This window comes from Branchiostoma lanceolatum, chromosome 4 (genome assembly GCF_035083965.1).
Source record: "Branchiostoma lanceolatum isolate klBraLanc5 chromosome 4, klBraLanc5.hap2, whole genome shotgun sequence".
NCBI lineage: Eukaryota > Metazoa > Chordata > Leptocardii > Amphioxiformes > Branchiostomatidae > Branchiostoma > Branchiostoma lanceolatum.
This window is the reverse complement of record NC_089725.1, coordinates 1,474,522-1,491,543: the sequence shown is the minus strand read 5'-3', so window position 1 is coordinate 1,491,543 and position 17,022 is coordinate 1,474,522. Positions and strand designations below refer to the sequence as shown.

At 37.9% G+C, this 17,022-nt stretch overlaps 1 protein-coding gene and 1 long non-coding RNA gene across 2 annotated transcripts; both read right to left on the bottom strand.

Annotated features, from left to right (window-relative positions):
• Window positions 1-600: 600 nt before the first annotated feature.
• On the bottom strand, window positions 601-1,699 carry LOC136432205 (uncharacterized). Its single transcript, XR_010755473.1, has 3 exons — window positions 1,619-1,699; window positions 1,393-1,470; window positions 601-969 (listed from the first exon to the last, which is right to left on the bottom strand). It is a non-coding gene; the product is annotated as an uncharacterized lncRNA (long non-coding RNA).
• Window positions 1,700-1,866: 167 nt separating this feature from the next.
• Window positions 1,867-16,730, bottom strand: LOC136434112 (phospholipase B1, membrane-associated-like). Its single transcript, XM_066426876.1, has 14 exons — window positions 16,668-16,730; window positions 9,988-10,090; window positions 9,355-9,408; window positions 8,901-8,959; window positions 8,394-8,461; window positions 8,077-8,120; window positions 7,002-7,110; window positions 6,553-6,604; window positions 6,101-6,181; window positions 5,784-5,849; window positions 5,164-5,258; window positions 2,664-2,739; window positions 2,083-2,184; window positions 1,867-1,875 (listed from the first exon to the last, which is right to left on the bottom strand). The coding sequence occupies exons 2-14, from the start codon at window positions 10,040-10,042 to the stop codon at window positions 1,867-1,869; spliced, it is 870 nt and encodes a 289-aa protein (XP_066282973.1). The 5' UTR covers window positions 10,043-10,090; window positions 16,668-16,730.
• Between the last annotated feature and the right edge of the window lie 292 nt (window positions 16,731-17,022).

Here is a 17,022-nt window from a genome sequence, read left to right as displayed (position 1 = left end):
ACTGCTTCAAATTTCATATTATCATGATGTAAGTCTTAGAGTAATTATAATAACCATCCTTCTTTTTATTTCTAATCTTAAGTTTTTTCTCTAGAATTTAGGAGTTTAGCCAATGACAGCTGCTCTATTTCAACCGTAAAGTTATATAGGAACAACTGTTTCAAATTATATTATAATAATGTAAGAGTAATCATCATAATCATCCTTTATATATATTTTTTTTTTCTAATCTTAATAAGTCTCCCTGGAATTTAGAAGTTTAGCCACCAGTTCCAGCTGCTTTATTTAATCAGTAAAGCTAAATAGGAACAACTGTTAAAAAATGATGTGATTATTTTCATTATCCTCATTGTTTCCATTTCTAATCTTAACAAGTTAATCCAGAATTCAGAAGTTTAGCCAATCACATGTACAGTTGCTGCATTTCGACCTTAAAGCAAAATAGGAACAACTGTTCCAAATCACACAATGCAAGAATTATCAGATTTATATCCTTGTTTTTCTTATTTCTATGCTTAACACGTTTTTTTCTAGAATTTAGGAGTTCAACTAATGAAAGCTGCTCTATTCTACAAGTAAAGCGAAATAGGAACAACTATCATGTAAGATTAATATTAATATCATGATTATCGGAAAGGTATTATTTCCAAGCTTAACAAGTTTCACTAGAATTTAGGAGTTATGCTGATGACAGTAACTGTTGTTCTATTTTACTCAGGGCTTGGAGGGAATTTTGAATGATTTGACTACATTACTTGAAACTGTGTTTACCAGGACAACCCCCCCTGACTTTCCCCTCAGACTGTTTACATGTTGATTTTCCAGTTCAGCGTTATTTCTTTTTTAAGACCAAACCAACAAATCAGATTGGTGAGCCCTGACTAATAGAATCATTAGTTTTGGTGCTGGTTTGTGCTGTGATCATTCACTGTCATGACTGTTCTTGGATGTGGCAAGATAAGGCCTTTCCTGTGGATAAAAACAACAACAAAGAGAAACTTTAAGAAATTGTGTCAAGTTTGATCAGCAGCTACAGTTAGATCTTTACAGTCATGAGCTGATCTCTGTAGCTCATGTTAATATCGCTGGAGAAAAATCCTTATTGACGAGTACACGTACATGTATGCAGAAGAAATTACATTCTTCACAACATAAATTGTGTTTATATATAGAACTTGTACTTGTTGGACAAAATGGCAAAAATGATACCTGAAACACCAGTAACAGATTAAGTCTACTGAGGCTACTCATAATGTGTCTTTGTCTACTATATATAATATATAGAAGCTGATTAGATGCTTTCCAAATGTATAGGCACAATGTAAGACATAGTCTTCTCAAACTAAAAAAAAAATTACATTTAAAATTCTTATTTTTTTTTTATTTGCTGACCTCAGTTGGACACTTCACGGGTTCATCCATCAGTGAGTGCCAGCTGCAGGAAGTCTGCTTATTTCCGACAGGCTCCAGCTGTGAATGGGAACACTGTCAAAGTCTGTCCTGAAGAATTCGAAATATCCATAATATCTTACTATATCCCACAACTTGTTCCCACCATACTTGACATCAATATGATAAACATATGTTATGTATTATGCATAACTGCCCAGGAACGTACCATGTTGTTCCACAGTGCTTCTCCGGTAGCATTATGACCCTTCGCGCTGAAGTGAAAACAGTCGGGAGCCCAAAAAGACCAGTCAGGCTGTCCGTTCTGGGTGAACTAAAAGGACATTGCCATTGGATTTCTTAGCATTGCCAACAGAAAAAAAAACACTAATTTATATGACAACATTGCCGCTAAGAAGTTTTATGATAATCGGAACTTTGGAGGTAGACTAATACTAACTTAGTTCTCAAAAGAAGTTACTGAAACTGTGGAATAATCAACTTTCTCTATGTGATCATGACTCAGGTTAAAATGCACAGACTAATTTTCTCTGAAACTTAAAGTCACTGTTTGCATGTTGAACTTCCAGTTCTGGATTTTTTTTTCAAGGACACAAATGCACAAAAATTGGTATAATACCCTAGGCTTCTGTTTTTAACACCACAAGATTTGATTCTGTATAATATAGTTACCCATTGGGTGGGCAGTAACTCCTGCATGAATGGCTGCACCACCACGGTGAAGTCATCACGGGTGTCATAGCGACCGCTGTTTACCAGTTCATTGGTCACCTCCTGTGGGGTAGAGAACAGTTAGACTTACAGAAGGCATGAAACAATCTGAAAAGATTCGAAATACGAAATCAAAACTTTTAAGTTTGCCTAAAATAGCTGGTAGAATCTTCCTTTGCACTATATTGCATTGAGCAACTTGGGACCAGCATCTCAGGTTTTCACATAGGACTTCCATTGCACCCTGATGATTCTGAACTATAATTAACATGTTTTCTGGTGTTCGTCTAATCCAATATCATTGGCATAGTTGCTGTATGTTTAACAGTTGTCTATCTATTTATTTATTTACTGGCAAATGCTACTTAAAACACTCTCAGGCAGCATATGTGATGGTGGAGAGTCAACATTTACAGGCACAAACACAAGTATGTGAATAAAAATTACACTTAACTAAATTATACCTAAGTTTAACTTTGTCAATTACAACCTAGTTAGATGTCATTAAAGTTTAACAGCTACAACATACAGTTACAACTTACCTGGTACTTATGGTTGATATCCTGAATCTCCGTCTGTACGTCATTATTAGCACTAGTCACACACTTACAGAAATACCTGCAGCAGAAAGAAGGAAACGGTACAATTGTCCCTCTAAGAATTTAGGCTACCAATCAGTCTGACAGTTCAGTTCAGGTCGTCCTCATACGAGGTGCCATTCACAATGTCTAACCATGCATTTCTATCAAGCATGGCGGCTAGCAGGTTGTAGTCCTTTAACCCAACCTCCTCCTCCAAGACTTTCTTAAGTGTCAGGTTCGGTCGTCCCCTTTTTCTCTTTGCATCAGGTTCCCAGAGGAGAACTTTGGCAGCCATCTCCTCATGACGTGCTACATGGCCAGCAAGGGCCAGTCTTCTTTTCTGAATTGTTCTAGAGATCGGGGGAAGTCCATTGTACAGTTTTTGGTTTCCTATGCGACTCTGCCAGGGTACATTCAGAGCATAACGAAGCAGACGGGTGTAGTTACTATCCAGTTTCTTGGACAGAGACTTAGTTAGTGTCCATGAGTCTGAACCGTAAATCAAAATAGCCTCTACACATGCTTTAAATACTTTCTGCTTTGTGGTGTTTTGAATGGGGGCTTTCCATACCTTTGTTAGGGCATGGCATGCACCCCAGGCTTGGCCAATACGAACATTGACATCATACACAGAGTTACTATAGCTGCCTAAGTACTTAAAGTCACTAACCCGTTCAATAGTGGACCCATCTTTGGCTAGTAAGGCCTGAGGGTGGTCACTTGGATTTATGTGCATCACTTTGGTTTTTGAGGAATTGAGATAGAGGCCAATTTCCTGAGTGGCACATTCCACCCTATATAGGAGGTCTTGTGCAGCTTGGATAGTGTCCTCGAGTAGACCAATATCGTCTGCGAAGTCCAAGTCTGAAATGACCACTGCTGGGTGCCTGGAACTCCGTCTCCTTTGCAGCGTAAGGCCATCATCGGCGTTGATGGCCTTGCGGAGTGCATAATCCAGAACGATTATGAAAAGGAAAGGTGCGAGGGGATCGCCCTGTAAGACCCCTGTGTCAATCTTGAAGAAGTCAGTTTCCCCCTCTGGGGTGAGAACTGTGGCAGATGTGTTGTCATACATGATTTTGATTGCATTAACTATTGAGGTTGGTATGCCATATGCTAACAGAATTTCAAACATAGTACTGTAGTACGATTAATAGAGTCAAAAGCTTTTTTGAAATCAATGAATATGAGAACTGCTTCTTTCTGGTGGTTCTGGACTTCTTCCACAATCCTACGGAGAGCCAGGATTTGTCCTGATGTTGAACGGGAAGGTCGGAATCCATTTTGGTTTGGGCGAAGTAGTTTATCGATGAAGGGTCTTAGTCTATTCAGTATAAGGCGGTTGTAGACCTTTGCAGCCACTTGAGTGAGGGAAATGCCTCTATAGTTGTCCGGAAGTGTCAAGTTTCCTTTCTTTGGAACAGGTACAATACCTGCACGACCCCACTCTGGAGGTCTGTGACCGGCTAGGGTCTGATTACAGAAAAATGTGAGACGTTCACTGGTCTTGGGGAGTTGCCATACTTCCAAAGGTAGGCCATCAAGCCCAGGAGCCTTCCCTGGTTTCATCTGCTTAAGAGCAATGTCTACTTCATTTTGTGAAAAAGGGTTGCAACTGATGTTGTTGTTCATGTTAAACACTGGGGAAATTGACACTCCGGTTGAGTTGGACAGCGGGTTTTCGGCAGAGAGCAACTTGGAGAAATGGTTTTTCCAAGTATTGAGTCTATCCTCACCCTGGATGAATATGACTCCAGATTTCTTGCCTGACAGCTCACGGATCAATTTCCAGGCTTTCATGTGTTCCAGATCTGTGCACACTTCAAAAGATTGAAGTGTTTTGCAAATTCTATTGTCTGTAGTTTTGTCATATGTCTCTCTAAGTTTAGTCTGGGCAGCTTGAACATTGCCTGTTGCAGAACGAAGGGTGGCACGTCGTGCAGCTACAACTTCAGGGCATTCGGTTAGGTTGGCGTCCCTGGGCGGCTTGCGAGGGAGCAGTTTGGATCCAACTTCATTACAGATTCTCACAAATTCACTGTACCGGAATCCGTAAATAGTTTCATAAGGCCAAATGGTTAACAAATTTCACCAATGGTTATAAATTTTACTACTACTGTAAACAGCAGTGACATCTATTCTCTCTAGGTGCAGTACAAACTACAACCAGTCAGTATTGCCCAGTGATGAAGGTGACAGATGGTCATCAAATTCATACCAGGACTTCAAACCATTCTTCAGTCTGATAGCAATCAATTCAAGACTCCAGATAGCAAAATTTGCTGCTTTGCTTTTTACAGGCTGAGCATACAATTGAAGTAGTCACCAAACATACTGCATTTTCATTAAGGAAGCCAAACTGTACATCTAAAGAAATCATAAATAATCATATTACTTATCATATAATAGGTTTTTCATGATTCATGTTAATTATGAAATTTCATGTCTGCTTCTGGCTTACCTATGCAACATTTGGCAGATCGTCCCTTTATTCAGTTCTGAGAAGAGTGGCACCATATCCATGACTGTCACCACATTTACGAACGTCCTCGGCAACTGTAAACATTAAAAAAGAAAAGAACATCATTTAATTTCCAAAGTCCTTGGCAACTGCACATAAACACACAAACAACCGCAACTGTGTAACAGTCACACATTTACATTTTACAACGACGTCGGCAACTGCACACAAACAGACAGATAATAGTGTCAACAATAAAACAAAAGTTTTCAGAAAATGTTTCAGAATGGTATTCTATAATTCATCATCATCTTGACCTTGTGAATGTTTCACAGATGTCTCCTCCAGCCATAGATTTGGGCAAGCCTTTCAAAGCCTTTCTAGCCTTAATCAACAAGGCACACGTCATTTTGTTTTTAAAAGCAATTACATGTTTTGTATTTTAGCCTAATTGTAAATCAGATCTGATTCCATGTACAACAGGCCTAGGACATTATGAAGCCAAAACTTAAAGATATGAAGATATTATTAAGAAGAAACACTGTAATACAAACTGGAGTGCATTTTTACATTCTCACAACAAATTGTCTGCAAAATACTAAACACTCATTTGTACTAACCTCTTTATGAAGAATGTCTAGTGCTTTTTGAATGTTGTCACGGTAATTTTCAGCACTGAACAGTTTCTGTAGAGGACAGAAAACGTTTGTAACAAACAAACGAATGCATGTAATGTAACAAACAGTGTCCAAGAAGGTACATGTACAAATTAAAGAGTTAAGCACCTGGTCCAGTTCCTTCATCTATAGGGAAAAGAGCCGGGAAAAAAGCATGTAAGTTTGAAATCTAGAATGTGAATTGATATATGTAACATTTAGAACGCTGCTAGGTGGAATCTAACAGACTTCCTACAGTCCAACCTTTCACTGTTACCTACCTTGTCATTACAGAAGTCACAGAGGTCCTTAAAACCAATCAGCATGGTCACCACCTTCCAGTCCTCTTCAAAGTTGATCTCCTGAAAGGGAGGGATTACAAAATGAAAACATTATTAATAGAAGTTGCGTATTTTCAAGATGCCTGATCTGAACATAGTTTTCTTAATTGAGAATTGATTTTTCGGTCAAAGGTTTTAACCTTTTTTGTATGTCAGTAAGTGTTAAAAGTTACCTTTTAAAAGGCAAAAAGTTAGTTTTTAGCACAATTTGAGATGATAGTTCTTAACGATATGATTGATATAGGAGATAGAATCATTTGATCAGTGATACAAGACTACATAAACACAATGAAGAAATCAAAGTCTGTGTGAAAGACATTACATTATCATTTTTAAATATTCAATTAAAAAAAACTAAATACAAGACTTGGTATTTTAAGTTACCATCATACCTTAGAATCCTTCATCCGCTGTACCAGGTCCTTAGCTTGTTTAGCCATATCCCTGTCAACAATAACAAGAAAAATATTTTAGCTGGAACTACAACCCAACCCCACATGGAGCTTTCCCAACCTGACCCACTACGCAATAATAGGATCTTCCAGAGCCACCCATGGGCAAATTGGACTGGTCCAAAATCAATTACTCTAAGTCCCAATTATTTGAAATTGAAATGTGAATAATTATTGATCTCACATTCTTTTTTTGAGCCATACTTAATGTGTACGACATCTTATGATATGCATTTTAAAAATCAATTATTTTTCAGCAAAATACATTCAAGCTATACTTTATAGATAAATAAAAGGTACAGAAACGTTTACTGAAACAAATGGTAAAGTGTCAAGACACTCTAAGTGTCTATTTTCTGTCTTTTAAAAAAAATCTAGTGTGTACTTACGCAGAGAATGCACCAGGTACAGCCCGATTCAGGTGCGCATCGCTGCTGTCAGCCTTGCCAATTTGGGTGGAAAAACCCTTAATGTTGGGGTTAAACTCGCGCAGTATATCTAAAACACAGTTAATATTGGTGTTAATCTCCCTGCAGTATATATATATATATATATATATATATATATATATATATATATATATATATATATATATCTAAAACAGGAAAAAGAGTTAATGTTGGGGATGAACTCCTGCAAGATATCAAAAACAGGAAAAATAAATGATTTGGGGGCTAAACAACTGCATGATGATAAATGTATCTGAAATAACAAAAAGACTTAATGTTACTCCTGCAGTTCTCTAAAACTAGAAAAAAAGTTAATGTTGAGGTTTAACTCCTCCAGGATATCTAAAACAGGTAAAAGAGTTAATATTGGGGTCAAACACCCACAGTATACATGTATCTTAACTCCTTGAAAAAGAGTTAACATTGGGGTTAAACTCCTGCAGTATATCTTAAACAGCAAAAAGAGTTAATAGGTTGGGGGTAAACTCCTTCAGGATATCTAAAACAGGAAAAAGAGTTCATTTTGGGGTTAAAATCCTACAGGATATCTAAAACTGTCAGAATTGTTTTTAGGATATCTAAAACTGATAGCTCATTCAGGAATGGACTTAACAGTTTGATTTTTTTTTGCATTTCTGCAAGTTACAGAAAAATTAGTTATAAATATGATGTCTGTAAGCTGAGTGAGCTTAATACACAACGCATGACAATCATGGACCTCAAACTTTGGGTCACAACTCTGATTATAACAGTACTGAACTTCTGTACATTGTCGTATACCAGTTGAATAACTGTCACTCTGGGATTACAATTGTACTGAACCCGCAAGCTGGCAAACTGTTAAGGCCTTAAACAAACCAAGTACTGTATGTACATGCATGCACATGCCACGTGGACTTAAAAACTGGCAAATATACCCAGGACATTTGCATTTCCTTACTTTTACACTTAGTGTAATATCTTGATAACATAGTTGAAATGAGACAATGTACAAGTCTTATGTCGGTATACTCACTCGGCAGAGTTACAACGCTCGATACGTCTTTATCACCACCAATGCTGAGGGGGAAATATACAAATTCATAGTTAGGTTTTACACAATATTGAATACAAAAAAGCTCTTTTACAGTCAACATCCTGCTGGTAATCTTATGAAAAGTGCATGATTATACAACAACAGGTACATTCAAATTGTATAAAACAAAGGTTCTGAAAATGAGAAATTGTAAACACAGTTACTGTACATGTATGTATATAGCTGAATTTTCTCATCAGCCAACTAAACTGTGTTGTCAGTAAAACTTAATGAAGATAACCAGACAAGGTCCTTGCCTCCATGATCTTCCCCTGTATTCAGTTAAGAGGCCGAGGGGAGTTTTCGCTAAAGCACCATTGCCAGCCTTAAAAAAAAAGCAAAAAGAACATTCAATTCAACTAATAGATATGTTATGATCTTACAATGAGGCTCAGCTCTTGTATCATGCAATAAGATCAATATAATCAGATGTAGTTACTTTTAATATATATTTTTCAATACAATTGAAAAAAATGATGACATTTTTAATGCCTCTCTTGCTTTTCAAAGAAATCAAACATGATCACAGTTCTGGTGTTTTGTCCTAGCATCTAATTGTAGGTCATAATATATAATGCTGACTTAACATCAAGAAACCATGGGAATATTCAGTATTCTTAGGAAAGATATGAAATCTTTGGCAAAAATGAGATAAACAGCATTTGATTATAAGTCATATCTAGGACCCGTGGATGAAACAAAATACAGCTTAGAAGCAGTTTATCCAGACAGAGTGTGCATTTATAATCATTATTGACACCTACCGTCAAACTATCTCCAATGGCTCCAACCACATCCACATCTTCTGGGCGCAGCTGGTGGACTGGGAGGGCAAAATGTCATGTTTATTAAAATGCAAAGTACACATTAACTGCAACAAACACAGTGCAGAGGGTGTAAATATAGTATAATTTCCTGAGTTGAAACATCTTGAATTGTCAGAGAAAAGCTGCCTGGCTAAGACTCATGGCTTAGAGACATGAAATACAATGTTAAAATTCCTGTCAAGTCACATGTAAAATTGGCATTTTAACTTAGCTGTTCAATAGAGCAAGGAGATTTTCTATTTCTTATAAAACCTCGCTGAATAGAGTAATGTAACTTTCTGCTTTCCCACTGGCCAATAACTTTTACGATATCAAAAGGTTCAAGCTGACATGTATCCAGCCTTGACAACACCAGGTCTTATCTGCAAGTTGTTATTAGACCAAGTCTCACCTGAAGTAGGTCTAGTGGGCGACCTCTCGGGTACTTGACAGTTAAAACCAGCACCTAACCAAGATATTGAAAAAGGATAGAATTGATGGCACAAAATTACAGTTTTCAGTTAGATTAAATGTTTCGACCTCAAAACTTGAATGTTCATGAACAAGGTTCAAAATGCATGCGACCTGCACTGACAGCAGAAAACACTTTGTATGATTGCAGGTAAAAAGCTGGCAGGTTTGCATGTTAAAACATTTGGGGTAGGTCAATCATTGAAAACTAAATAAAATAGATTGAAGTGAACATCATGCATGACTTGTACGCAATCATGTAGGACGTTCACGAGGTGAAACTTTATTTTGGAACATTAGCTGTCAATTCGAATATTCAAACAGTTCACATCCTGTTTATGTAGCACATTTATGGTTACCAAGCTATGCTAAAGCATGACAATATACAAAATGTAACTTGCATATTTCTACAAACTTTTTTTTCTAATTGGATGTAAAATTTTGCGCCCTATATTGGCCTATAATATATACTTATCTATTAGGATACATGATAATTCACACCACATTTAACAACAGCCAATTTACCAACAGCCTTGTCACATAACTAGACCATCTGAAATAATCCTCTACTCACGTGCTGAATCTGAAAGGGCGACAACAGTCAAGGTCATGAGCAGAAACTTCCACATCTTTGCTGTCTGTTGAGTTGAGCTTATACTCTGTACTTATGATGTGTACTAAGGATAGAAAGACAGTTCAATTGTCATTACTTTTGCCTTTGCCGAGAATGTTTTCGTCAGCATTCATGTGTGTGTGTCTGTGTGTGTGTGCCAACACAAGGACTCAAGAACACCTGGCCGGATGGATCTGAAATGAAGCCTTATGTGGATAGGTCTTTTTGAGACCTCAAAATGATTAGATTTTGGGCCGCCTAGCAGCTTGCTACAAGGTACTGCAGCGGAACTCTCCGGGTTTAACATCTCATGTCCTGGAAATGCTATGGTCATGATTTTTGTGTGGTAGATTATTAGCTCTTGGGAGAGTAAGTCATGTAAGTTTGGGTTACCTGGCAGCTTTTTTGGGACTGCAGGAGCTGATTTCGTTTCAGACTTTGAAAGAGATAACTTAAGAAGGGGTTGATGTATCGTCATGACATTTGGAAATGTAGATAGCCCAAGTGATGATTAACAAAATCAAATGGTTATTATGCAAATAAGGTGCTTATTTGCACTACTAATGAGGAAAGTTTATAAATTCCATTCCATTGTAGGACTTTCAAACATGTGACATGTGTAAATGATGAAGAGAGGAATATCAATTATAGATATCAATTATACAAATACATACCTAATTTGCATAATTGCTGATAAAAATACTATAATTTCATAGTGGTAACTGATGGGGATTTCCTTCTTGCATCATTTGGAAGGTAATCAAATGTGGACATTATCAAACATAATCATGCAAATGAGGGCCTCATTTACACAATCTATGACGAAATACTACAGTAACCATAGCCTTTTTGCTAAGATAAGACTCTGAGAGAGTCTCATAATTTGAACAACTTGAATGTGGTATCTGGGTAGAGAAGATGGTCAACTGACATTGATTTTTGCAAATGAGGTCCTTAATTGCATAATAAATGTGAAAAATTTACTGTATGATATGCCACTCGAAAAGGTTAACATCAGTCGGTGAAAAGGTGCATGTATATATATGGGGTCGTGGAACTCTAGTATTAGATTTTATATTCGATATTGCATAGAAGCCCTGCCTGCAAAAAGATAATTTACTCAAAGTCAAAACACTTTCAATGGCTGTCTTCAACACAATATTCTACTGGGTTAAGTTTAACTTTAAAAAGTTAAAGTTAGATTTTTCATTCAGTTACAACAACATTGTGTCGTGTCATGCTACTACTACATGTAGTAGGCAAAGCCTAAAGGTTATAATATATAGGGTGTTAATAGCCCGGAACCCAGGGGTCCTGGATTTGAATCCCATGACGATGTTGTGCCCTAAAGTGGGAAACACTTTACACGACTCTTCTCACTCCACCAAGGTGTAAAAATGGGTACCTCACTTTGGTTGGGGAAGTAAAAGACGAAAATAGGAGAGGGTTGGGCTCCGCCTTCCAATACAGTGCCCTAGGCACTGTTGATTTCAACCCACTGCCCTTTTGGCCTCAAACAAAGTTCTGCCATTGGTCAAGGAAGAAAACAGAAAATCATCCCACTCAAATAATTTGCCAGAACATAGGGAGTTACGTGACTGTGCGCATTCAATAAATGTTGCGGCAACAGTGGAGTACAAACAGCAACTAGAATATTTCCAGTTTTCAAGCCTCATAAAATGCTCTGGGAGCCTTTAATAGTTCAATTTGCCCAGGTGTTATTTTGGGACAGTCTACTTTCTTGCATGGGGAGGAGTATGGGCGCAACATGCTGTATTATTTGCTTGCAAATGTTGCCTATCTTTATCTAGTTTTGAAAGGGTTTTCCCAAATAAATGAAAGGTGTATGGATTTCAGGCCTAGGGTAACACACTCTCTAAAAAGAGTCTGTCATTACTCTGAAAAATCATAAGGGACAGCTAACTCAAGTGTACAATAAACAATGAAGACAGTTGGTCACTAATAAATGTGGCATAATGATAAAATGACTATGATCACAACTTATTTAGGCCATCATTCTGATTCACATTTGACTTCATGTCATGACATGATATAGAGGAACATTAGAATTATCATTTTATGACAACATGTTATGCAAGTCAGTAACCAGACATGAAACACCTTGAGTGTTGCAATCCATGCATCATGCTGTCCACAACACAAGATGCTTCTACATATACTAAGATAAAGATGGCACTCGGATACAACAAATGCTCAATGAGGTCAGGTTGCATGACAGCAAAATATAGAACAACGGTTACAGTAAAGACATTTGATTATAACTTTTTATAATTCACAAACACAGCTATCCATTTTTTAACTCCTTATTCTTAAAACCAAAGAAAGTTCAAACAAAATGTGAAGTATTTCATGGCGTCAGGAATTACAATGAAACATTTCTGAAAATGCTGCACAAAGAGACAGCTTACTGCAGATTGAACATCAAACATTTCGTATTGTTTTACAACTTACTGTTCTGTACACAATAGATGTCGACATGATAGGTTATTAAGAATTGTTTCACCCATTGTTGACAAGTATTACAACATGAAACGATACTGATCCAGCTATGTAATACTGCATTTAGCCCATTTGGGCAAGACAGTACATTGTACGTGCAAATGAAGACTAAAAAAAGTATATTAAGTTTCCTTCTAAGTTCTATAAATGAATTCAAGTTTAAACCAAGGCATATGAAAATCTTTCTGCCCATTTACTGACAAAAGTCAGTACACACTACAAGCTTTACTAATAACTGCGCAATATTGCCTGTGTTTTTTTTTTTTCCATGAATTTGGTACCAATCCATGACCATTGCTTCCATGGTCTAACATTACGACTGTCTCTCCATTGAAAGCCTTTCAGCATAGTAGGCTTCTCTCTAGCTCACACCATGGGCATTTGGCCTCAGCTCCGCGGATTCAAACAATAGCGAGTTTTCTTCCCCGCTGAGCAGTTGCGTAAGACTCTCCCGGTCGGTAGTTATGCAAATACCCGTCGGCCTCCCGTCGTCCCTTGCGCGAAAGTCGCTCGGCGAAGCTAACTTCAAAATATCTAAGGGTACGAAATCCGCACTCCTACTCACCGTTACCAGAAGGGGTGTCATCGATCTTTCGGGGGCCAACCCGGACCTGTTGCTGTCCATTGCAGTCCCCATTTGGCAACGTAACAAAGTAACAGCATGCTAACAAAAGCTGTGTTACACTGCAGATACGTCATAGTCGTTTTAATGGACGGTTTAGCACGTTTATCGTCTGATTTTAGCTGGTAAATCTGGCTAGAATTACGATATCTAGTGAGTGCGTAAGAAGCAAATAGGAACGCATGTACTGAGTGCTGGTAGACAAATATATGATGAATAAGATATCTATGTTCACAATCCTGGCATTTCCAACGCTTATCATAATGATAGTTTAGTTAATAGCGGTGCCGAAACCCCTTGCGTGCATGGCACCGGCCCGGCTGGCCATGATGTCATTGTTCCGTGAACAGCGGTGCAGGCATACTGCCGGTAACGGTCATGTCGGGAAAAGAAGGATTTTCGGGCGTTACAAAATGCCTCGTATCGTCCTTTGTCATCGGTATATTATCAACTAGGTGTTTTCCATGGGTTAATAAGACACCAAACATGAGAATCACCACCAAGCCAAGTGCCTGAGTCGAGGGAATTAGCAGAAAAATAGGTTGTTTGAAATGACGTTTCGTACCTATCGCTCATTCCTCGCTTCGCTCGGAATTCGCTCTTGGCGCCTGTGGCGCCACGGGGCGCGGGGCGCGCTTCGGGCGAGGGCGGCTTTCGGGTATGTTCGGGATCCGCGCGCCCTTCGGGCGTGCTTCGGGTGAGGGCGGCTTTCGGGCCTATCACATATATATATAGTTCAAACTCTCCTTCCGAGGCCTACAGCCTATGCTCACACCGATGAACAGTTCAATTACCAGCTGCAGTCTGAAAGTACTTCTAAAGTGACAGCTACTTTCCATGGTTAAACTTATAATGGAACTCTCTCCATGACAACTGTTTCCCTCCAATATACAACTTGCATCAAGCCTTCAAAACCAATGTTGAACACCATCACCATCTCCTGCATAATTATCTGAGATCTTCCACCACCTTTGTTCAATGAATGCCTTAGCTAAGAAGTTGTCAAAACTATCAAGTGAGACTTGCATTGAACAAACCCATCTAAAAAAAGTTCTTGACAACATTACTGACAAAATGTCACATTGCTTGGAACTTGGTGACAAAATTAGAAAAAGAATTCACCTTGCATGAAATCAACCTGTTCACAAGAAGCCTCCAGAAATAGAGCACTTGCAAAAGACAAAACTTCACCAGGAGGTTGGATATTAAAAATGGCATTACAGTAAAACGACAGTGCCCCAAATGACAAAAAACATCCTAGAAATTCCTGCTTCTAAAAACAAAGAATTCAAAATTGTTCAAACATTTAGTAAACTGGCATGTAATAGATGTAGTCATATAGATTATGTTTACTAAAACTGCTACATGTATGTAGAAGTGATTACAGCTCTTGACAACTTTACTGAGTGACAACATGCTACAAAACCATTCTAAAGGTGGGTAGATTGTACAAATATCAGTTACTGTATGGAAACTCCTAAATCAACAATGTCATATAGAATCCACGGGTTATGACCACATAAAACACTAACAGCTAGAACGCAGTACTCGTGCAAGGAGTGCAAAAGCATTCATAATCATCAAAGTATTTAAGTTTTTTAACAAGTGAATCAGAATTGGCTTTAAACATCTATTTGCTTTAAAAAAACAACCGTCCTTTTTGCCAAAAAGGGACTTAAAAAAGTTAAAAGGCATTTGAATTATTTACAGCGTGGACATTAACAGACATTCAGTGGACACTTCCTTGAACATCATAAGGGTGGTTATTTGACAAAAATCAAAAACGTATTGAAGTAAAAACTTAAGGTAAACGATATAAAGACTTAAGGTAAACTGCAATTAATGTAACTTCAGATGCATAAATCGACTTGAAGCTCAGGATTGATAAATGGGACAACAATCTGAACAATATTCCTAGCAAAATTATGAGATATGTGCAGCGCAGGCTTCTCCAGAGTGATTATTTGTTGTTATTCTCCAAAAAGACGGTCCCATTCAGGTGGGTGGGGGGCCCTAGGTGACAATTACTGTCGCTAAGAAGACCAGAACATTCCAATCATAAGTCATGGTACAAAGGAATAGCCAGAAACTTAAGACCATATGTATATAATGGATATAATATAATAGATGGTCTTACAATTGAAAAATGCTCTTCAAACAACAAATTATAACAAGGACTGTAGTTGTAGAACTGTTTGAAACAACAGTATCTGAGGCAAAAAACAACGCACTGCCGCGCGTTACAGATACGTAAATTACAATCTAAATGACCACAAAATTGGAACATTAATCAATTACATGAATCAAGAAATTTCTGCCCAATTAAGAGATCTGAATATGAAAATAAGTTGCCACACATTTCAACCTCAAAACTTTTCAAACGTTATTATAATTTAATATAAAATATATTACAACATTTTACTTAGAAACTGTCATGTACAAGATTTTACAAACTGCAGTGTTTCCAGTGTTTCATACCACGATAGCAACATTATGATTTGTTATGAATCATAATATGATAAGTTTCAAAACCAGCTGGGGATATGAATTAAACCACATAATGGAAATGGTAAACCCTTGTCCAGCTGGAGTTCCAGAGCAAAAATATACCCCCACTGCTGAAGTGCCCAGAGAAATTTGAAACAAAGGGTACTCGTTTGATATTGCTCAATTTTAGTTACCACGCTTAACGACCCCGTATACATTCTACAAATATTCTCAACCCAGCAATTGTGTGAGGGCTAATAGCATACAGAACAAGAATGTCCAACCGGACAATTGTCGGGCGTAGCAGGACTAGGGTTAATTAACAACACCCACACACCAGGGTTACATAGTAGCATTATTGTAGTGGATGACACAATGCAAAAAGTTACACATTGTGTCAAAATTGCACCTCCGCAAACACCTGATTGACTCCATTGTCTTCTCACTGGGTTCCCACGGGGCGGGAAATTCCCACAAGAAACGGTACTCACTGGTACAAATAAACGTATCAATAGGTCGTGCCAGAACCCTCAGAGAGAGCCTTGGTAAATTTAGATTGAGCATTTGGTGTTTAAATCAAATCACGGATACGCAAGCAATTACCTTGATAAAAAAATTATTCAAGAATTATCCAGTGTTCACACTGACCAACAAACACTCACAGACTGGTACAATGTACTACAATCATATATAGTTAGTTTCCTTTCCCAGTAGCAGAGGTATAAATTCAGTATTTCCATAATGTCCTTACAGGTTTTCATGAGTAGGCAAAGATACATGTATATTCCCAAACTAACAAGTCACATTGAAAAGGAATCGACTATACTTTGCCATGAGATGGCAATTACGAGAACCCAAAACCAACAAGTTATAGGTTGACTGTACAGCCCTGAGAAGACATAGATTACCCAAACCAATATATATAAGTTACAAATAGGACTCAACAAGAAGGCAAGGAGAATCTAAACCAAGATCGAGGGGAGAAAGACTGTGGAGTAAGCCTGTGACTTACGGTTTGATGTGACGTCAACGAAGTATTCGGAGTAGTCGAGTACAGCCGGTCGTAACTGCTTCAGATGAAGAGGGGGAATTGTCACAAGGGAGGCCCTTTTATACTGTTATGCAGTTATGAAACATTGCTATTTTTGTCTACAGCCAATCAGAGTGCTGCTTACATCAGATCATAAGAAGGAGACAGCCACGGATCCAATCAGAAAGAACCTTTTAAAACATCATACATTTCGATTATCAAGTAGAAAGGTTCCATTTGCAAGCAAATGCAGAACGTTTACCTTCAGATGGTCTAGATCTACCCTAACATTTCTAAATTTAGTAAAATTCCAATTTATGTACCCATATTTCTAACT

Coding starts and splice junctions, on each gene's coding strand:
- LOC136434112 (XM_066426876.1), bottom strand. CDS start 10,042: ATGTGGAAGTTTCTGCTCATGACCTTGACTGTTGTCGCCCTTTCAGAT. Junction 6,605..7,001: donor GTACCTGGTGCATTCTCTGC/GTAAGTACACAC, acceptor TATTGTTGACAG/GGATATGGCTAAACAAGCTA. Junction 6,182..6,552: donor AGCGGATGAAGGATTCTAAG/GTATGATGGTAA, acceptor CCTCCCTTTCAG/GAGATCAACTTTGAAGAGGA.